A 22,604-nucleotide genomic window follows, 5' to 3' on the forward strand; every position below is an offset into this window, starting at 1 on the left:
TGGACGCATTCGATTAATTTTATGTAAGTAAGGATTAACATTAATGTACATCATATGGGTATTAATGATATTATGATGATGTTAGCCATTACTCACATAAATATTAGGATTTCTTCAACTTTCAAACTCTAAATCATTACTTTTAATGTTAAATACCATTATTTCAATTTAGATCCGGATACCATAATAGAAACTTGCACTTGCAAAAACAATTAGCATTTAACATTGTCATTGCATGACATGTCTGTGAAAGTTACTACCCTTTTATATTTATTAATTAAATTTGAGAAGTGAAGTATTTTCTCAGATATTATTGCATGTTTGAATTTGTCAAGTTTAAGAGAATTGTTTAAATCCAACCCTATTCAATGCTAGACCACTTTAGCTCCTTTTGTTATTAACACACAATTACCTAACTAAAATTTTTGGACGGCAGTTATATATATGCATGTGATCATCATATGATTGGAGACTTGAAGTGTTACGATTGGTATACTAGTCTCAAGTTATATTCGCAATGGTTGCATAATCGAAGTAATGGATAAATGACGCATTTTTTTTTTTCTTAGTTCGGACTCACGCACACTGTCTCCACTGATGCTCGAATTTCTGACCTCCCTTTGAGAAGTAGGAGCCTGGTACCGCTAGGTCACATGCCTGTTAGTAAATGACACATTTATATTACCTAGCCTACAAAATTATCAATGAACTAAACATTAACAATGTAATTCAAGACTCCTATAATATATGAGTACATTCATTTGAATTAAATACCATATACTAGTAATATTTAATATGGGTGGAGTACAAAATTAATTTTGTATGGTTCCCATTGAGTTTATGTTGAGTGCAGAATTCATCCAACAATTGATTGAAAAAAAACAAGAAAAAAAGAAAGGGAATCAAGCAGTGAATAGTACAGGAGATCCCTTAGACTTGTCAAAGTCTTCATCCTTGTTGCCATCTCCCACATCGGAAACGTTTTGGTCCTCAGATCCATAAGCCCAACTGCAGAAAAGGAAATAGAAGAAATTGACGAAACACAAAATGCTGAGAATCCAGTAATAGTAGTCATAGTGACCCTTGTTTAGGTTATTGGACACCCAACTCTCATTCCCACCTCTCTTTGAAACATCATCCACAACACTCACTATCAGACTCGCTACCAAGTTCCCAAATGCCATCCCCAATGCAAAAAGAGCCACCGCAATGCTAGCCATGCTCTTAGGGCACTGAGAGTAGTAGAACTGAATCTGCCCAATTATGTTGAAAGCCTCAGCTAGGCCAGTCAAGCAATGCTGTGGCACTAGCCACATTGCCGACATATTCACCAGTTTCTCGGGGTGCTCTGCCAATCCTTCTTCGATGGCTCTACCTCTTCTGGTTCTCTCCACCAATGCTGACACTGCTGTGGCCACAATCGACAGGAATAGTCCGATCCCCATTCGTTGCTTGAGGCTGAGCCCACTAGGCCTATTCGTGTACTTCGATATCAATGGAACGATGACTCGATCGTAGATGGCCACCCACACTGTCAATGTGAGGATTGCAAACGCTGTAAAGGAGGCTGCGGGGATTTTGAAGTTTGAGATGAAGCGTCTGTCCATGGTGGTTGCTTGGAGCACGGGAAATGCGTGCTGGCTGATGGTCACCGCGGCCATGATGCCAGTGGACCAGATGGGTATCACCTTGATCAGTGCTTTGAGTTCTTCGACTTGCTGAATTGTGCATAGTTTCCATGGTTCTAATGCTGACCCATCAGAAGCCAAGTCTTTGTCTGGATTTCTAATGATGCAAGCTTTGTTTAGAAACCTGAAAGAGCCAAACAAATGAAAATGTGGTAAACCAGGTTAATTTTGTAACAACTAAAATTCCCGTTAGTGAGCACATTTTCTGTTTTATGCCATAAAGCTAGAATAATGTCATATCAAGAAACAAGGATCCTACCCTGTGCTGTTTTCATTCTGTATCTGTCCTATAACTCACGGGCGGCTCAATACATTACGAGGCTTTAGGCGAAAAAAATAAAGTGTCCTTTTAATTAAATCTATTTATATATTTATGCCAGCTAATTATTTGTTTAGTGATTTTTAAACTTATCATCAAAATTTTTTCAAACTCTAGTTTTATCGTTAATTAATTGGCTATGTGCTTTCTAATAATCATATTTAACAATATAAATAAAAAATATAAACAAAATATATAATTTTATGATAACAAAAATTAATAAAGCTATAAACTAATTTAAGTTATAGAATAATAAAAATTGATTTCGAATAATTTGGTCTAATCCTCTAATAAATTCTTTAATAGAATATAAGTATATTCAAAATCTTTTTCTAGAGTGAGATTGTAAGATTGTAAATTGTAATTGTGAAAAAAAAAAAAAAAATTATAATGAGAGAGGAGAAAAAATATGTGAGGAATAAAAAATAAAAATAAAAAAGAGAAAATAAAAATTAATAGGATTCTTAGAAAAATATAGAAAGTTTCACCAATTTTCACTTAAATATATATTTAATATTTAATTTTAATGTTTGTATATATATGCAGATGTAATGAGGATAAGAGAGAGAAAAAAAAAAACCAAAAGAAGATAATACAAGGATAGAAATATTTTGCGCACACTATTAAATTTTGTATTTGTTGAGATTTAATGATATAAGAAAATAAAATATTTAGGTAAGTTATAATGCATAAAGAAAAAAAAAATTTGGGGGCCCGCAAAAAAAAATAAAGAATAGAAATGTTTTAGGTTAACTGTCAAATTTCTCTATACGTTGAAGTTTAATAATTAAAGAAAATACTATAATTGTTTTAGGAAAGTTATAATATATACAGAAATAAAAAAAATTATGAGACCTTCTTATTGGCTGGGGCCTTAGGCAATCGCCTAACTCCCCTAAGGCTCGAGCCGGCCCTGCTATAACTTTACATCATTAACCCAACAATTTCACATCGCTAACATAACAACTTTACATCACTTATGCAACAACTACATTACATCCATGTATTAAAGTGTTGCATTTCGTGATATAGCTGTTGCATTATGTGTATTGCATTGCAATAAGTGCACAGGCTCCCCTATATAGGAGGGGATCCGGGACTTCCTCTGCCATTGGATTGAGAAACTGGGTAGCAAATTCACGATGTATTGTTAATGTTAAGGATGATATATATATATATATATATATATATATATATATATATATACCTTAGTTTGTATATATATATATGTATACCTTAGTTTGTCTGTTGGTGCAATAAGTTTTGATGTTTTCTTGTGATGATACCATCCGTCAGAACTTTTTGGTGGGAAAGCAAGGTGTCTGTTCTTCACAGCCACCACTGCAACTTGAGCAAAGCCAGTAAACAAGCTCTTGTTTGCCTTTACCTTAACATAAAGAGGTGAACCCAAAAAGAACAGAACAGCAGACATCAACATGAGGCCTACAGGGATTCCAAGACCCACAACCCAACCAGCCACAGTCTGAACATAGATTAGAACTGTCACTGAAATCATGACAGAAATCCCCACCGAAGCGTAGTACCAGTTGAAGAAGCTCTGCACGACCCTCTGATTTCCTGGCTTGTCTGGCTTGTAAAACTGATCTGCACCAAATGCTAAAGAACATGGCCTAATGCCACCAGCTCCAATGGACATGAGGGCAAATGATGTAAAGAGAAGCGCAAGCTGTGCTGGTTTTGGGTGCTCACATTTCTCTGAATATGTGTCGCAATGGGGAGGCCTTGCTTGTTGCAATAAGGCTGTTAACCACAGCATAAACATTCCCTATTTGAAGAATGTAATACAATTTAGTCTCATGGTTTTTCAAAAAAGTCTCGACAAAACGGAAACAATCTCTTTGCATATGGAGGTAAGACTGTGTACATCTAACGCTCTTAAATCATACCTCACACTGTTTTTTTAAAAAGCTTCTATTTAAAAATTGTTAGAAGATTTTTAATGGAAGGTTAGAGATTAGATTTTCTGCTTATACACTTGCTTGTAGTAAAGAAAATCCTTTCCTTTTCTTTTTTTAATCCATAGAATTGCTCAAGTTATACCTAAAGGTAAAGTGGAACTTTTACAGACCTACTGAAGTTCAATATCAAAATTCAGAATTTCAAGTACTATCTGAAAGTTGCTTCAGAGCACAAGATTTCTTCCCCTAATTTGACACCTTTTGTCTAAAGATACACATACATGTATAAAACTTTTTCTAGTTAAATAGTAAAAAAAGGCCAAATTTATAATGAAAATTTAAAGGAAGTTAGTGTTCTTACAAGTAGGGAAACAACTGATCCCAGTGCAATCACGCGGAACCGACCCAAGTAAGAATCAGAAAGAAAAGCCCCAAAGGTTGGCAAGAAATTTGTTATGGCTCCCCACAAGAACAAAATGCTAGCTCCAGTGGCATTATTCAAGTGATACTCATCTCTTAGATACAATATCATATTTACATGAAGTCCCACACTTGCAACCCTTTCAAATGCCTCGTTTGCTACACAAATGAAATAATAAAACTTTCTTATTTAGCTAGTTCCACACAACAATATACAACTAATTTGATCAAGAAGCTCTCGTATTTTGAAATCAATTTAATTATTATTTTTTTAAATTATCAACAACAGAACATAATCCTCATAATTTCAAAATACTAATCAGAACTTGAAATTCTAAAATTAGAACTTTGCATGTAATACAATCAGACATTACCTATCACAAAAGGCATGGTTCTAAGGCCTCCCTTTTTGCCAGAAAACTGTTCATCAGTGGACTTCTTTGGATCCGAAGATATCTCCATCCTTTCTTTTGTGATGAAATATGGCTTCAAACAATTTTTTTGAAGAGACCTAAGAAATGTAGTGATAGAGAAGGGATAGAGGGAAGGGGGAGGTTTGTTCAAACGATTAAAGGAGAAAACGAGGAGTATATACTATTTTTTTTGTCCTCTACCTGCAGTTTGGATTATGCGTTGCAACGACTATACTTTTGTATTGTGTTCTTTTTTATTTTTTAACATCCAAAAGGATCATGTGCATGGCTTCATGCCATGAACCAGATCATGTTATCACATACTTTATCATCTCAGCAAATGCTTTACTTTTTCAACAATGGAGCTTTATGCCTAAACACAATTTGGGAAATATTTTTTTGATGCTCTGATGCCAAATTTTATTGGTTAAAGTTCGAACTTTATTATTATGGAGGAAATTAGGTAATAAGACATTGCATGATACTTGGATTAATACTTATTGGGTTTTATGATACTTTCTGTTAGAATTTTTGAATGAAAATTATTTCATCATAAATCAGTAGACACCATGTGAATCATTGCAACCTATTGGAGCGAATGTGTCTATTGCTAAACAAACACCATGTGAACCATTGCAACCTACTGGAGTTGACGTGTCCAGTGATAAAGAAATACATATAAATAGTTGTCTAATAATGAAAAGACGCACCTAATCCAAAAAGGCACTCTATTTCTATAAATACGCCCTTGGGCTGCCATTTGCAAATCGTTCAGATTGTACCCAATTCAGTATTTATATATATAGTATAGATACATTTTTGAGTCAGAGATAGTATTACATAGAGGAGGTTTATCGTATCCACGAGTTTATAGTGTTGTCACAGAGTCCGTCAGCACCATGCGCGGCGTAAATTGTCTTAAGAATATAGTATCCAATACTAGCCTCGGTTTAGGTTATTTATTTATTATTATTATTTTATTGCTTTCATTTACTTGTTTAATTAAATATCGAGTTTGAATATTTAATTAACCTAGTTGAATATTTAATTAATTATTTTTTTAGCATATTATTAATTATCTCATGGCATATTACTATAATATTAGTTATATTTAAATGTCATTTGAAACATATATTTTACTAACACTTTCTGCAGCCTGTACAAGGAGAGACTCCCATAGGAACATATACATGAATACATTTCTAGATTTATTTGTGAATAATTGATGAATAATTCATCAATGGTATCATAATATGTAATTTATTGCCTTTGCGAATGGTAAGTGTTTCTGTTCTTAATTTTTATTTTATTTTATTTTTTTCAAAAAAAGCCGGCGATATGGTCTTTTACTGCACAAGGAATTGATGTCTAGAAAAATGGTATCTCTCTATATTCTGTGTGTTTGATTGCGATGAAACTAAGCTGTTTGTAGTTTCAGTGTGTGTTTGCCAAATGGAGGAAGCAAGCTTGAAGACAAGCGAAAAACCATTTTGGGTTGTTCCATGATTCTGATATCAACATTATGAAATAAGTACAACCATGTAATGATATAGTTAGCTATAACAGTTTTGATTTGAACAGTATCAAAAAAACTTGATGCTGCCATTTAAGGAGTATTGAATTAGGAGTCATATTCCTATTACTCAATTTGCTTGATCATCCATGCATCTGTCTTTTATATTATAAATTTGATTTGAGTTTTCCGACTAATTTGATAGTCGTTACTCAATTGTTCTTTCTGTTAAGGACATCGGGAACATGGCAGGAGGCAAATTCTTGTGACAATCAAACATCATTCACAATTAGAAGACAAGGAAATTGATTCTCCGTGACGATGCTAAAGGATGTCCTTGTCTCGAATTCTTCAGAATGATGGAAACTGATTCTGTCTGTAGTCAAATTTTCTTGTGATCAACCTGTCTGTGAATAGATCCTCTTAACTATATATAAATGCTTTATTAATCATATACGAGGCACTATTTTATTTATAGAAAGTGATATAAACTAATAGTTAATTTTCAGTATATATATATATATATATATATCATAAAGACATACATGTCTGGTAACATATTTTTCATTAATTGATTATACAGGTATCTTGGTGTCATTTAGCTTTGGGCAAATTACACAAACCACCCTTGAGGTTCCATCTCTTGCATTTGGATAGAAGTTATAGCAATATAACACAAAGGTACCGTTTGACCACGAGGTATCAATAGAAATTTACATTTTTGACTTTAAGATTAAAATATTTGTTTTTAATAAAAAAAATAAAAAGATATTGGGTATTGGCAAGTTTCATTTTTGCCCCTCTATTTCAAGTCTCTTTACCTCTCTCTGCAACACAACCGACACCATTGGCAGGCAGAAGATACAATACTCACATATGGATTCTACCATATGACCTTGGGGCATCTCTGGCTCTATGTTGTCCTCGTTATCTGTGGCACAAAAGTGCTTTGAAACACCCTACTGTACAACAGTGAAAGGAAGGGAGGCATATTGGATTCATTTAGATCATTGCTACAATGGAAATAGAAAAATGATCAATTCCATGACAGATCAATTTTCAATTAATTGTGAAGTGAAAAGGCATCGGCAAAAGGAACAACAGACAGGAGCAAACTGTGATTTAGAGTAAGAGTGGAGGCAGATTGGGAAAGGATTAGGTAGAAAGGGGGTTCACCAGGGGTACTACGGTAAGCAAGGAGTCATTCTATTATGTGATTAGATCAGCAGGAGCCAAGCTAACTAGGTAGGTGGAGCTATTGATGGTGACGGGGTGAGTTGTTCTTTTTCCAGTGCTAGTCTTGCTTCTTTGTTTTCTTCAAATTCGTGATTTAGCTTTGAATATATTTGGACATAGAATCGAAATATTTCAAGTGTTTGGTGTTGAAGGTAGTTCTTAATAGGACGAGGAGACTGTTCCACGTAAACCAAGGAATCTGAGATCAGTATCCGAGTGGAGATTCAAGTAACACAAGGGATTCTCTGAGTACAAAGATTAAGAGAGGGAAGGCTGACCTCGGTATCTCGTAAACTCGAGCTTAACAGTAAGCAGTAGTTAATGTGGTGGTTGTTATTGTTTTAAAGGCTAATTAACACCCTTATTTATAGTGTTTGCCTCCTCGGTCAATATCTTTTGGTCTTTCGGGTGAGCTCACTCTTACTCAAAGGTTTATGGGTCACTCCTCCTGACGGATGGGACCTTGATGGATAAGCCGCGGCGCTTTACCTCCCGGTCAAAGGAGATAATGGTGCTCCTTAATTAATGCAGGTCTTATTAGACATCATTCGCAATCAATGCACTCTTTATCTCGCCTTGCCCGAGCTTGAGAACCGAGTATCCTTTTCCCCTTTTGTTGGCCTCGGACTAAGGCGACACCTTGGATCTCAACCACTTGTCCACATGCCCTCAGATTCCCGAGTTCCAGAAGGGAGAAAGCCCTCCTCAAGGTTCTGCCTTCGTGACCTCGTAGGGCTCTGTCCCAATTTGATATTTTCAGGGTTCCTACTCCCCAAGGAAAGAGGGGAATCGTAAAACAAGTCAGTCGAGGTTGCTCTTTCAGGAGGCAAACTCAGAGAAGCAGAGGGAAGGAGCCCATCCAACTGGAGCGGGGCACGTCCAAGGGAGAGGAAGGGTAGCGACCCCTTCCTCGATCAGCAAGTCCAGTTAGTGGATGAGTAGCTCGAGGATACCCAATCCCATTATGGTAAGTACTGGCCAGGTGTGCCTATTTTTGCTGAGGCGGCACCACCTAAACAACTGTCGTGGCGCGGTCATCAATGCCTATTTTTGTCGAGGTGGTGCCACTTAGGTAGCTATCGTGGCGCAGTCATCAACATTTGGTAAGCTTCTTCCTTTGTCGGGACACCTTCTAAGAGCTGCTTTGTGGTTTTTGCAATTTGGTTTTGGTGTTGTGCTGGTGATGGATGTTTTGGGTGGGTTTGGTGGTGGTTGCACTTGGCGATGATGTGGCAGGGAAGTGGATTGCACTAGTGGGGAAAGGAGGAGGAATCCCTTGCTTGTGGGTGTAGAAGGTTATTTTGTCAAAATATAGATAGTAATTTCGATCGGTTTAATAATTGAGTCCTCTTGGATATTTTGGTCCAAATATTTTTTTACCCCTTCACTTAGTTTAACGTTCAAACTTATATGTCAAGTCAATAAAACCAGAAGGGTAGTTAACCAATTTATCGCGCCAACTTCTATCCAAATGTAAGAGATGGAAACCCGAGGGTGGTTTGTGGTTTGTGTAATTTGCCATTTGGCTTTTATGTTATATATGCAACATGTTTCCTCTAACATAAAGGAAGCAAAGTTGCAACAATATACACTGATAAATTTTATAATTTTGAACTTTATCAGCTATTCAGGTTACCCAATTCAAATAAGAGCCAACCCTTAGATTTAAAATCATTTTTTTTTTTTTGTACTTTGTAAAATATCAGATTTCGTATTTTTAGTATTCTAGGAGTTAATATGTGCTCTTCTTTTTCAGGTATTTATAATTAGGAATTTTTAGTTTCATCGTATCTGAATGAAAGGAAAAGGTTATCATTTTTAAGTTTGATCTATAATTTTTCAAGAATAACTCTCAAATGTAGATGCTTATTCCTAAAGCCCCAAAGATCATCAATTGTCGTTTCCAAGTTCTCAATTGTTGATCCAAAAGTGCATGAACTACTACATTTGTTACAAATCGGATCCAAATTTAATAATATCGTTCACATAGTACTAAAGCATCAAAACCAATGCGACTAATGGAAATCCAAGGTTCATTGAAAAATAGAAATTGAAAGTTTAGTAAAAAGTACCACCAATGGTTAGTTCAAATCAGAGAAGGTACCTTTCCAGACAGAATAGGATGGTATGATTATAGCAAGGCGATGAATTTAATTACAACATCAACTGAATTCTGAGCTGCCAATGAGGCAAAGATGCCGGCTTCATTGGACAACGAAGAACCCCCACCAGCTAAATCAGAGAGAGCTCGTATTGCAATGAAAGGCGTCTTTTGTTGGTGACAGACAAGAGCCACTGCAGCACTTTCCATGTCAATCGCTGTCGCGTTGAACTTGGAATACAAGAATTCTCTATATGCACCATTGTCAACAAATACATTAGCACTTATCCCCCTTTCAACCCTAATCACCTTAGGTGTTCTTGGCAAACAAGTTGCATTGACACATCCTCCCAACTTCACATCCTATACACAAAAGGAAACAAAATTCACAAAATAACTGAAAAATTGTTTCCACTGAAGTGCATTAGCGAGAAATGAAAATGAAATGAAGTCCAAATTATATTGGAGGAGAGACTAGATTACCTCAAGTTTTTTCGCGAGTGAATAGTAGTGGTTGCTGACAGGTACCCAGAAGGCGTTCTGCCTGACTTCAGGAATTCCATTTACCGGAAAAATCTCTTCTGGTTGATACCAAACGCGGTTCAGAAGGTTATCCGAGGAATTCCCTTTTTCTGTGCCATTGTTGTACTTGGAAAACTTAAGGTTACCAATTTTCCTAGTATAGTCACCATTAGATTCTAAGGCTAGTTCATCAGAAGGCCCATCTCCATACCTCTGCTCATATTTGAAGTAAAATGAAAAAGAAAAAAAGGTCAATAACTTATTAATTTGATGTTCTTGTGGGCAGAAAATATATTTATGAAAAAGAACATTTGGTGGATTTAAATTGGTTTAAGTGCCCTGTTTAACCATCTAGAAAAAGATGGAGTAATTAATGTGCTTTTGAAGGCATTTTACGCAATTTTTTGGACCACACATTCTAAGTTACAACAAGAAACAATTTAAGTGCTACAAATGCTTCTAAAAGAGAAAAAGGAAGAGTCATATTGCACGTGTTGTAGAATTTTATATCTATCATTACCCAAACTATAACCTCTTATTATTTCCTCTTCCTTTCATTTATCTCTTTTAGAAGTAAAAGGACAACCCAAATGGTCAATTAAATGTTATTAATTGGATTTGCTTTCAAACACAATTTTAGAAAAACCTCTTTCCTATTTGATTGATATATCAGATTTCACAGAACTACTTGCAAGCTTGAACCACCTTGTAAGTTGTACAATCACTTTCAAAACTATATATCTGAAGAAAGCAACAACACTAAGCATCTGATTTGTAATGCTTCACTTGGTTACAAAGAAGATGGACAAAAGGAACATCAAACTACTTCAAGATTCTTCATTTTGTTTTCTTTTCCACCATCTCTAACAACAAGAAAGAACACAAACACGCACACAGATATATACACAAAAAAAAAAAAAAAAATAAATAAATAAAAAAATTAGTACCTGCCAATTCCAAAGGCCGGTATGAGCCCAGTATTGAGGGATGGTAACGTCTCCGATTTGGAGTTGAGGATTTGCATTCCCTGCAATCCCAAAGTGCAGAACACCTTTGACCTTGAACAGGCTTAATAGTAATTGTGTGGCTATACCTGTATTAAGCTATATAACATGTATTTCATTTCAGGATACCTCCAATATATACCAGTTTCATGATAAAGAAAGCATAATGATATATATGGAAGGAAATAAAGCATGTTATGGGACATACCATGCTCAAACCTGTCATCACAATAATAACCTTTTGCTTTTCCAATTCCCCTATTCTAAACCTTCTTCCTGTGAAACAAAAAAAAAAAAACAAACAAAAAATCAAAGGGATTTCTTTTAGAACCAAAATCTGGAATCCTTTGATCCAAAAAATTGTGAATGTTCATAGATATATTGTTCTTGGGTTAAGCATCAAAATGAGAAAATAAATGTCCAATAATTTGAAGAAAGTGACATAGATTGATAAAGTGAAAAATTGTCATGGAACCCCTCGGAAGTCAAAACACAAACATATAGAAGTAGAGATCATGCCCATTATTGCTTTGAAGAATCATATTCATGTCAAACCTAGTATGGCGCCATAAAGCACATTAAACAACCTTAAAAAAATATAATTTTGTACTAAAATAATAAAATAATGGACAAATACGGTCATGAATATTAAATGAGAAAATAGGAATTTGAGTAGCACCAAAAGCTAATAAATTTTTAAAAATGGACCAACTTTTTCTTTATCAAAATTCCCATATTTACAATTGAATATGAACAGCTCAAAATTTATATGTGATTTCATATTCCATGGTATTCACCCAGTACAATTTCAGCATATATATATATATATATTGACATACCTGAAAAATCTAAGTAAGGAAGCTTGTGAGAAGGCACAAAGCTTGGAGATTGAAGAAGAGGGTTCATCTCAAAGCTGTTTGGCACTACAATGCCCAAGTATGGACCCTGCTTATTTATTCTACTCATCTTTTCCATTACACTTTGAGAAACTGCACCATTTGATGAACTCATAAAGCCCAACACCAAAACAACAAATGTCAATAACACTATCCTCATATGGCTAACCATTTTTTTTTTTTTTTCTTTTCTTTTTCTCTCTCAAAACTCAATGAGTTCGGAAAAACTTCAATAATTGTGGAGAAGTTAGAGAGAGAGAGAGAGGGAGAGGGAAATTAAAGTCAATAAACGTGAAACCTAACAGAGAAAAAACATCAAATTGATGATGGTATTTGATACGTGAATGTGTTGTTATTGAAAAGCATATATATAATTTGGCACTCCCATGAACAGAGAAAAGTCAGAAGCTAGAATACTGGGAAGCGCTTTGATTGTCGAGAAGTCAAAACTTCGAGGCAGCCAAAAATTAAGATCTGATTCAGTTATGAATCTTCACTCTTATCCACACGTGGCATAAAAATATTGGGCTTAACATGAAGAGCCAATATGATCGTTATATTAGCTGTTTCCATTGCCAGCGCATTTTGAGAGGGTGGACTGGGACTCGATGGCCCAACATTCATCCAGTACCTATTTTTATGTGGTATTTGCGTATGGTTGGATCGGTGGTAACACATTAGGTTTGGGTTTAGTTTAATCGTATTCTGGTGTTTGTTTTTATCGGTCAGCTTATTTATAATTTAATTAGTCTGTTTAACTGAGTATGGAAGAAAAAATCATGTTTTTATTAGAATTGACTCGTTTAGTTAAACATGCTGAATAAACATGTAATATTTGTATAAAAAATAACTTCAATGCGTCTTGTCTTGTTTCGTGTAATGTAATCTTGACTAATATATTGAACAAATTACGTGTATCGTTTCGTGTTATATGTGTAATAATTATGTTCTATTTGTTTGTATCAAGATTTTTTAACACAAATAATAATTGTGCCTTGTTCGTGTCAAGATTTTTTTATAAAAATAATAATAATTTTATATTCGTGTCGACTTATATGATATTTATGTCTTAACATGAAATGGACGCGACCCACTACACAAATTAACACCTTTATTTAATATAAACTTTGCTTAATCTCTTTAATAGTTATGCAGTAATAAACAAAACTTTCACCTTATATTTTTTAAAGTTAGGATTTCAAATAACATTACAGCCAAATTTAGATTAAAAAAAGGGGGGGTAATTATACTAGGCATATAAAATGAAAGGATGGTATGTTTTTTTTTTTAGTCTGGCAATAAGAGAACAGCCATACGGCATCTACACAGCACATTCATAAAGGACAGTACAGATGCAACAAAGACAAGCCATAAAAGACATACAAATCATGAAGCAATAATAAGAAAAATGAAGACCAAACTTTAGATTTGCTGAGAAGAACAACGGAAACCATCAGATGAGACGAGCAGTAACGGGAGTGACACACTGGTCAGGTCATCAGTAAGGCAACTGCTCCAAGACTACGTTCACAAGGCGCCTCCGACATGTGATAAAACCACCCACCCAAACCCACAAAAACGGACACAAATCTGAGATTGAGCCGGAGACAGCAAAAATTGAAAGGAAGATATGTATTGGGTGGCGAATTGTAAATTAATTACAATTACAATCACAATGGTGACCCCGCAATAGTGAGTTGAGGTGAAGGTTTTTGGATTCATGTAATGTGAAAACTAAAGAGAAAAACATCAAATTTGTTCAAATGGTATTTGATACGGAAATGCGTTGCTATTGAAAAGCTTGGCCACACCCATGAACTAAGAAAAGTCAAAAACTAGAATATGAAAGGGCTTTGATCGTAGACAAGTCAAAACTTCAAACTTGTACTAGTAGTTCATTGGACTATAGGAGTATATATATTTACAAATGAATGCACATGTACCCTTTTCCTAACTTATATCCGGCACTTGCACATTTCAATTCAAACTTCATTTGCACCATAAGTTAGCAATATGTAAAACTAATATGCATAGTTGACCGCTATGCATTAATTGCTTTAAACTTATAGACACGTGACACATTTTAAAAGATTGAGTAACTAGTTTGGTATAATCATATCACTTAAAAATTTAAATTATTAGGTATTAGTAACACTCAGTCTGTATATACTTAATCACTATCTCTTTTGGATTTGGTGTGGGATAATCTCCCCTTGTTATATTCTCTCTCACCAAATTCGTAACGCCCTTATTGCAGTCGAACCAGCTTGTTTACTTGGATGGCACACCCTAACGCTTTCGGACCAGACGCTTAGCCTAACACTGTATTAATAATTGAGTTTGACTCTAATACTTACGATGATAAATGAGTATTTCGCAGTCCAACTCAGAAACTTAAACTTGGCTAATACAAGCTCCCCTCTGCTATACTTGTTCAGACTACTACTCCTGTTGATTCTAGCTGTTTTATTATCATAGTTGCTTCAAGTGGACTCTGACTTTTTTACCTAAAAAACAAAAAAAGTGGACTCCGACTTGTCGGCACACTAGAAATAAGTGAGCGATAAAAAATGGGATAATCCAGATTGGGCTTTAAAAAACCCAATCCAGTTCTAAGGACTTATTCTGGGCCAAGAAACCCATCTGCCCGCTTTTCGGCCCAATTAACTATTTAGTTCAACTCGGCATGGTCACCTCAAACCTGGTCGGTCTAGCTAAAAGTTCTATACATACAACAACATAGCCTAATTGCACTAGGTTATTTATATGTATACATATATACATATAGAGAGAGATTCATAAATTTATTACAAAAATAGTTTTTTGGTAATAATTGTGTGACATGTATAATACATAATTAGAGTTAATTACAAAAGTTTTTGTCCTTTGGTTTTATTTCGAAGGTTATTCTTGATCTTTTACGACATGATTTTGTTTCTTACCTCATAAAATGCATTGCTTATACTTGTATAACTTGTTCTTATTTTTGGGCATAGAGCCTACCCAGCTCGGACTCAGATCTGATGTCACTTGTAAAAGGTTGGGGATTTGTTCTCTGATTTGTAAATTATTAGGAAGTGTTAAATATATATATATATATATATATATATATATATATATATATATATATATATGATATACTCCCTCATATAAGTTTACGACCTTCTTCCATCCCATATATAACAAGACCTTTAACAACTAACTACTGGACCATTGCCATTGGTCCACATTTAGAACAGTTTGTGTATGTATTGTGGAGTTTAATTCCATTGTATATATTTTTTTAGTGTTATGACTTTGTTCATTATAATCACTTGAAGGTTTTGGAAGGTTGAAATCTATTAATTGGTGTCTATTTTGGCTATTGACACGTTTGAAAGGGTTGAGGGTTTATTGAACCGGTTCATCAGGAGTTGCAAAATTTAACTTTGTTAGTGTCAATGTTGAACCGATTCAGGGGATATGATTTGGAGAGAAGAGAGGTGTGAGATTATCATAAATGTTGTATGATTAAATTAATTTATACCAACATAAGAGAGAGCAATTGAGAGAGATTGAGAAAAAAAATTCTCCATTGTAATTCTTCATCTTTCTTTATAGTGGAATTTGTTCGGTGCCCTTCATAGACGTAACCCTAATCTTTGAGTGAATCATGTATATATTATATTCTTGTGTGTGATTATTTTATTATTCTTCATAATATTTATTTCTCAAACAACGTTGTTTATCTATAGTAGATTTTTGCCTTAACATTTAGTTATTTGGTTTAATTTATTGAACCATCCGTGAGAATAGTGTAAATAAATGGCCTCTAAATTAATATTAGTACAAGTTAATTAAGAGTGACTTTAGAAAACAAAAGTAATGATAAGAGGAAACTGTGAACCCGTGCGCACATGTACATGACAGATTGACAACAAATGACATCATGTCCACACAAAAAATTGTCAAAGGTGATGACACCTCAAATATATATGGCAAACATATACAATATTAAGATTAAGATAGATTGTGGAGTGGACGTTGGATTAATTGGCCCGTCTGAGGTTTAATTTGTGCCCCTGAAATGATTCTTGAATTGCCCTTTGGGGTAGACATCAAATGACACTCCCCTCTCTTTTCTTATTGGAATCTACCATCAAATACAAACACCAGTCTTGTCAATATGTTCTTTGTGGAATTCTAGTCAAGCAATTGGAAAGAAAAAGAATCTTCAAAGCAAACCAAAGCTTCTACATTATTTCTTCAACTCTGAAAATGCATCACATATATACATACCATTTGTACACACTATATGTAATAGTATAACATATAATTTGAAAATTCAACCAATGAGACCTTGATTTAGCGATATCATATTCCTACTTTTGAAAGGGAGGTTAGGGATTTGACCCTTTGCTCTGAACGTACGTAAGGTGTGCGAGTATCTTTGAGAGGAGTAGAAATTTGGTGTCAGTTATACCACGTCATTGATATATACACCTACTTAATGAAAATATACCATTCAAACTAAATTGATCCAACTTAAATGGGAAAATCTATTACATAGTTGACTTGGGTTGGTTAGAAATTTTCAACATATATAACCTTAATCTGGGTTGAGCTAGGATAAAAATGTAGGTCACTTGAGTCCAACTTGAACCCAACTTAACTTATTTCTTATGATAGTATCATTATTCAAATACTAGTATTGATAAGCTCAAATTTAAGGGCAAAAACTCTTACCTCGGGAATTAAGAGTTCGAATTCCTATAGGATTATCCTCAGGAAATTTTCCTGATAACCAATCCAACTCACACAATACGAACACACCCACACACTATACTGTTTCAGGTGGGTTTTGAACCTTTGACCAACCTTTTCGAAAAAGAGAGGACCAATGGTAAAAGCAATGGTACTACTTTAAACCCTTTAATTTGAAGAAGCTATGTAGATAAGGCTACCTTTTTTTCTTAATAATATATTGATTCCAAAAGTTAGATTAATTAATCCTCTTGTTATGCAATTCTTCGTCAATCCATGAAGCTCAATTCCAAGTGCTAAACAACTTGAAGAAATGGTAATGATGTTGAGAAGAGAATATAGTGATGCTAATCATAATTAATCAGATTGGTTCAACAAGAAATTAGATAAGAGCACTGCCTAGGCAGCACTTAAAATGATCAATCTTACTAGAGCGGCATATACATGAAAACATTGTACTAGCCGATAAAACGAAGAATAAAGATAATTAATAAGCTTAACATGAAATTAAAGATAGTCTTGAGGACTAGAAACCCAAGTTACAGCACACTTAGTTCCAACCATGAAAGCATAGCATCATGAGCAATCAGCCTTGGAATTTTAGCAGAGTGACTGCTCATGATGTTATATCATTTCATGAAATCTCTAACCGTGCCGTGACCATGCCTGCCAACATATCTCATCAATGGATCTATCGTAAACCACCACCGATAGCAGGAGGAGCCCAGTAATCTGCTCCATTGTCACTCCCAACTTGAAGTGTGCATGATAATGGAACTAGGCACAATCCTCTACTCCTTAAGTCCTTTGGTTCTTCATGAAAATCCTAACAATTTTTAGAAAGAAAAAATAAAATAAAATATAGTCTGATTTCTTCAATAAATATAGAAATTTGTTGTACACAAATGTTACAAGAGCTAATAATTTTTGAAAAAAGATTAAAAGAAAATACCTGCTGCTCAGAAGCTCCTTTTCTCTTCATGCAGTTGTCATTTAACAGCTATATGATAAATACAATTACAAAGAAAAAAGAATTAGCAATTATAATACTTTGTAGTCCCCTTTATGATTCAAATGCAACTTAAATAGTCCCCAACAATTCTTTTATTAAATTTAATTATTAGTTAAAGTCTGTAAAGCTGAAAATTTGAGCTTTTAACAGTTTTCTTTTCAGAAGAGAGAAACATGAAGTAAATTGATGGGGGGTTTTTAAATGCAGGCTTCTCTACTTGGCTTTGAGGAGGTAATGGATCCAATAAAGCTTACCTGACCAGGGTCTTCAGGAAATAAACAATTCCTCTCCCCTTGAACCTAAAAGTAAATTAATTACAGTAGTTAATCAGTACTTAATGCCACATAATTGACACACACACACACACACATAATGCATGGATGTGTGATGTGTGTGTGTGTATGTGAGAGAGAGAGAGAGAGAGAGTTTCTTACAGGCTGTTGCTGCCTCATGTTTGGTGATCCACTGCCCAAGTACGGTAAGCTAAGGGCCTGCATTCAAGGGGGAGAAGATAAGGAATAAGTTTAAGGGAAGACGGAGATCCAAATGGAACTTTATAGCTATATGTGCATGTCATCACTGGTTTATGTTAGTTTGCAAAATAAAAGAATAGCAAGAAACATCACCTCGACTTGATTCTGAAGGAATCTAATGTACCCAATAGCTTCTGACAGCACAGAAGCTGTGTCAGTCTGCAAGAGAGAGAGAGAGAGAGAAGGCCTCCAAATTAATTAGTCATGCTTCATGTCTTGGAGATTAGAAAACCCTAGATATAAAAATTTGAAGAATGAAGAAAGAGAACTATCATCTTTGTAAAGAGAGTCTTTGTGGGGTTCCCTCATAAACAAGTACTAATATATATGCATTATTTCACAATTATATATATGCTCAATCTAAGCCATGAGACTTACCTTCCCAAAAGGGGAAACTAGCTGGTGAAGAGCTGTTATTCTATCACCTAATTTCTCCTTCCTCACCTGGTTAGAAATTATAAATACAAAATCAAGAATAATTAGATTGATAGATGTGGACTCGATCGATTGCAATAATTGGTTCACTTTCTATCTTATTGATGGATTTATTTTCCCCTTGTTGTATGGTTGAGATAGAAGAATCATAAACTTGAAGAAATGGACAATCAAGAAAGACAACAGTTATCTTCCAAACATGGGAGAGAGAGAGAGGGAGATAGTGAGCTGTACGTGTTCAATACCTTGAAAGTAGATTGGGTCGAAGAAGGTTGAACCCTAGCTTTCTTAAGTGCCCCACCAGTGGGGGTGCTGTTGCACTACAGAAGAAAGAATAGGAGAAGATAATCATCAAGAACCCTAATTATTGGCTTTGAAAAAAAAAAAAAAAAAAAATCTAACTAGACAAAAGAACAGTATTTCTAAGATATATCTAAAGGAGTTAAATGATATCTCAATAGAAATTAGTATTAGTTTAATAAATTTTACACTAGACTTAAGCCCACATGGTGAACATCTTAAAAATTGATTCTCCAAACGCTAGAAATTGAAGCATTTTCTTACCTCCGAGGTACGATCTAGCGGTGGATGCTTCCTGTCTACCTTGTTTGAAAAATCCAGTATGTTAGTGCTTAAAGTAGCACTTGTGACACAAGACTTGTTTGGAGATGAAGCTGGAGCTGGAATCATCTGAGACCAAGTAGGTTTTGGTGCCTGATATTCCACTTGACTATGTTCATGACCATACCCATAGCTGCTAGCTGAGCTCTCTTGCTTTACATCTACAATATTAGCCGTCTGGCCGTGCAATATCTGATCTTCCCAATTCTCCAACCTCTTAGCTTGAAAATGGCTCAACCCACCCTTTTCTTCTTGATCACTCACCAATCGACCCCTACAAAACAATATCATAATCACATAACAACAACAATCGACCTTTTTTCCAACTACTACATGAATCTTATATTTTCATTGCCATAGCCTCACTCAAACAAAATAGCTTATAACGTACGGGACACAAATAGCTATATATGTATAGGAACACATGTATTGAGATATAGAGAGAGATTTACAAGAGGAGTTGGCTCCATGACTCCGGAAGCTGATCTTGATTATTGCTGTCAAACCAAGTAGAGGATGGTGATGACAAAGGAAGTGAAGAAGGAGGAGGTATGTAAAGGTGAGGTGGTAAGAGATTGGAAGGGGGGGGTTGTTGTGGTAGAGGTGGCCTCATGCTATTGATCATGTTCCACCAGTTAGGACTTCCGACCATCATTTGTTGAACCGGCGAGCTCTGCAACACACCTGATCTATTCATTTCTTTTTCCTTCTCACCAAACAAACAACACAACAAAACAATCTGATATTTTCTCTAGCTATAGCTAGCTAAGCTTGTTTTTCTTTCACTTTCACTCACTTTGTACTCTCTCTAGCTCTCTCTTTTCTCTTGTACTATTTTTCTCTTTAATGAATGAAAGCTCTCAAACGGGTCTTTGTAGAAACTTTGGGAGGTCTTCTTGCTCTTGATTAAGTAGAGCTTGTTTTAGAGTGAGAGAGAGAGAGAGAGAGAGAGAGAGAGAGAGAGAGAGAGAGAAATTTGAATCATGGGGCTTGAGAACCTTTTGTCTTTCTTTCTCTTCTTTCTTTATTATCATCCCTTTTTCTTTTCTTTAATTTATGTTTTTCTTTTTCTATCATTGCTTTTTCTCCTGCTTTTACTTTTTCTCAAAGCGGGGGCAGAAAAAAAAAGGTGCTTGCAATTCTCATTTTTAATTTGAAAAGCTAAGCGCAAAAAAAAAAAAAAAAAAAAAAAAAAAAAAAAAAAAGATCTCGCTATAGTGACTATGAGTGCACCATATTTCCTTGCATCATGCTACGTGGCATGCTTGCAAGACAGCTTCATTCTACAAAAACCATTACAACATTGCGTGTGTGTGTGTATATATATATATATGTGTGTAATATGTTTGTGCTATATACTTATATATCATGAACCATGCATACGGGAAAGAAAAAAAAATGGCTGAGAGGGTTTAAATTAAGTTATCAATTAAAAGTGATTCGAAATTAAGGAATCTTCATTATCCATTGAATAAGAAGAAAGAACTCAAAATTAAATTAAACTGATCAAAGCTTTGGACTTTGATTTAGTAACTAAGGTACAAAAACTTGATACAATTTGAGCGTCACATATTTCTTAAAAAAAATTGATACAGCATCTAAAAGTTCAAAGTATTTGATTGTTTTACGTGTGTGAAAATAACATTCTCACCAACAATTTTGGGATGCACTGTCAAGACTTACAAATATATATATATATATGTGTGTGTGTGTGTGTGTGTGTGTGTGTGTGAGATTGTAAATTCTGTAGTTTCTTGCGTATTGATGACATCAGGTGACATACATTTCCTTCCTAGATATTACGTAGTTGATGATCCGGATTCCGGATTTGTTATTGCAGGGTAGAAACTCAAAATTCTGACAACTTTGTAACATATATATATAATTAAGGGAAATATTGTTGCTTTGCACCACTGACAGACTCACCAAGTTCTTGGTCAGTAAGCCTTATAATTTTTGGGAGGAATGTGAGTGGTTTCATAATGATGATAAACTATTTCACTTTGCTTTTTCTGTATTTTGTAATGATATGGATTTTTACTTGTGGCACTGAGATGTTTAGCAAAGCTCCTAGCTAGGTATGAGTAGTAGGGAACAATTTGGAGCAGATTCATGTTAATCCAAATTCGAATTCATATCTCTAATGTTAGAATTCATATCCAATCCGATATTGTAAACACCCATATATTTTTATGGGAAAAGATCGTCATTTTGAGAGTTTTTTTGTTGTATTATGCAAGACTCAATTGTACCGTACGGTACAGATTTAGGCACATCATCAAATATATATTTTATAAAATTTGAGAGTGCAAGTTAAATATAATCATAAGAGGATGACTTGATTGTGGTGAACTAGTGGGACGTCCACATTGTCAATTATAAAAGAAGAAAGTGTAAAGTGGACAATATGTATACTGGTTGAATGGTAATAATTAGAATATGATATAATTATTTAGCATTTTTTATATCCTAGAATCTTACAAAATAATGAAATTCGAATAATAAAAAAGAATAAGAAACACAAATCAAATTCAAATTTTGAAAAATATCATTATTTATTTATTTATTTATTGGGAACTTGGACTATTGATCTTCAATTTTGAAAGATGAAAAAATATCACTAAATTATAGCACGTTTATAAATAATATTCCTAAGATAGTCACCACAATTTTGTTTGAAAAATAAAAGACATTTGGATAAGAAATTAAGATGCCATTAATTTTGTCATTGATATAGTAAATCACAATGCAAATAAAACCTGTGAATTCAGATTCTTGGTATTTACAGAGTGCAAAACAAAAGCTGTGCAAAGGGCATACCCTCTGTTACCCAATATATATATATATATAAAAGTATATATAATACTCCTTCCTATATACGCTGTTTACAGGTCTTGAGTTACAGTCATTTTACTTGGTGACTTTTCAAAGAACCATCCATTTTACCGACTTGTCATTGTGTGATACTCTTTACTCTGTTTCGTTGTTTTTATTTTTTTTGGTAAGTCTCTGTTTCGTTTTTTTTTCAAACATATTTGAATTTATCTACTAACTATGAGTTGTGTTGACATACCAATGCTTCAATCCTGACCACCCATTATGCTGACTCTCTAGATTTGGTTAGAGATTTACATTTGTTTAATTTCGTTTCCTTTCTAATTTCAATGGCATTGACAGTTAGCTCTGGTTAAGAAAGTTAATGGTCATATAAATATTTTAATCAAGCAAA

General features: G+C 34.5%; 3 protein-coding genes across 3 annotated transcripts; all 3 read right to left on the reverse strand.

The window, feature by feature from the left end:
- Positions 1-736: 736 nt before the first annotated feature.
- On the reverse strand, positions 737-4,808 carry LOC132278110 (protein NRT1/ PTR FAMILY 1.1-like). The gene is made up of 4 exons (XM_059779930.1): positions 4,721-4,808; positions 4,288-4,505; positions 3,243-3,793; positions 737-1,812 (listed from the first exon to the last, which is right to left on the reverse strand). The coding sequence occupies exons 1-4, from the start codon at positions 4,806-4,808 to the stop codon at positions 903-905; spliced, it is 1,767 nt and encodes a 588-aa protein (XP_059635913.1). The 3' UTR covers positions 737-902.
- Positions 4,809-9,438: 4,630 nt separating this feature from the next.
- On the reverse strand, positions 9,439-12,498 carry LOC132280069 (bark storage protein A-like). The gene is made up of 5 exons (XM_059782186.1): positions 11,975-12,498; positions 11,344-11,411; positions 11,079-11,234; positions 10,093-10,344; positions 9,439-9,972 (listed from the first exon to the last, which is right to left on the reverse strand). The coding sequence occupies exons 1-5, from the start codon at positions 12,201-12,203 to the stop codon at positions 9,640-9,642; spliced, it is 1,038 nt and encodes a 345-aa protein (XP_059638169.1). The 5' UTR covers positions 12,204-12,498; the 3' UTR covers positions 9,439-9,639.
- A 4,601-nt stretch (positions 12,499-17,099) lies between these two features.
- LOC132280068 (transcription factor bHLH68-like) lies at positions 17,100-20,398 on the reverse strand. The gene is made up of 9 exons (XM_059782185.1): positions 19,828-20,398; positions 19,319-19,649; positions 19,000-19,074; positions 18,698-18,763; positions 18,413-18,478; positions 18,221-18,277; positions 18,041-18,085; positions 17,727-17,774; positions 17,100-17,600 (listed from the first exon to the last, which is right to left on the reverse strand). The coding sequence occupies exons 1-9, from the start codon at positions 20,070-20,072 to the stop codon at positions 17,466-17,468; spliced, it is 1,068 nt and encodes a 355-aa protein (XP_059638168.1). The 5' UTR covers positions 20,073-20,398; the 3' UTR covers positions 17,100-17,465.
- Positions 20,399-22,604: the final 2,206 nt, after the last annotated feature.

The sequence above is a fragment of the Cornus florida genome, unplaced genomic scaffold (assembly GCF_030987335.1).
Source record: "Cornus florida cultivar Cherokee Brave unplaced genomic scaffold, ASM3098733v1 CherokeeBrave_3.0.0_Hap2_Chr10, whole genome shotgun sequence".
Lineage (NCBI taxonomy): Eukaryota > Viridiplantae > Streptophyta > Magnoliopsida > Cornales > Cornaceae > Cornus > Cornus florida.

Coding starts and splice junctions, on each gene's coding strand:
- LOC132278110 (XM_059779930.1), bottom strand. CDS start 4,808: ATGGAGATATCTTCGGATCCAAAGAAGTCCACTGATGAACAGTTTTCT. Junction 4,506..4,720: donor AACCATGCCTTTTGTGATAG/GTAATGTCTGAT, acceptor TCATTTGTGTAG/CAAACGAGGCATTTGAAAGG. Junction 1,813..3,242: donor GCACCAACAGACAAACTAAG/GTATACATATAT, acceptor TGGCTCTTTCAG/GTTTCTAAACAAAGCTTGCA.
- LOC132280069 (XM_059782186.1), bottom strand. CDS start 12,203: ATGGTTAGCCATATGAGGATAGTGTTATTGACATTTGTTGTTTTGGTG. Junction 11,412..11,974: donor TCCTTACTTAGATTTTTCAG/GTATGTCAATAT, acceptor TTTGTTTCACAG/GAAGAAGGTTTAGAATAGGG. Junction 9,973..10,092: donor CACTCGCGAAAAAACTTGAG/GTAATCTAGTCT, acceptor TTTTGTGTATAG/GATGTGAAGTTGGGAGGATG.
- LOC132280068 (XM_059782185.1), bottom strand. CDS start 20,072: ATGAATAGATCAGGTGTGTTGCAGAGCTCGCCGGTTCAACAAATGATG. Junction 19,650..19,827: donor TCATGGAGCCAACTCCTCTT/GTAAATCTCTCT, acceptor ATTGTTTTGTAG/GGGTCGATTGGTGAGTGATC. Junction 19,075..19,318: donor CGCTAGATCGTACCTCGGAG/GTAAGAAAATGC, acceptor TTTCTTCTGTAG/TGCAACAGCACCCCCACTGG.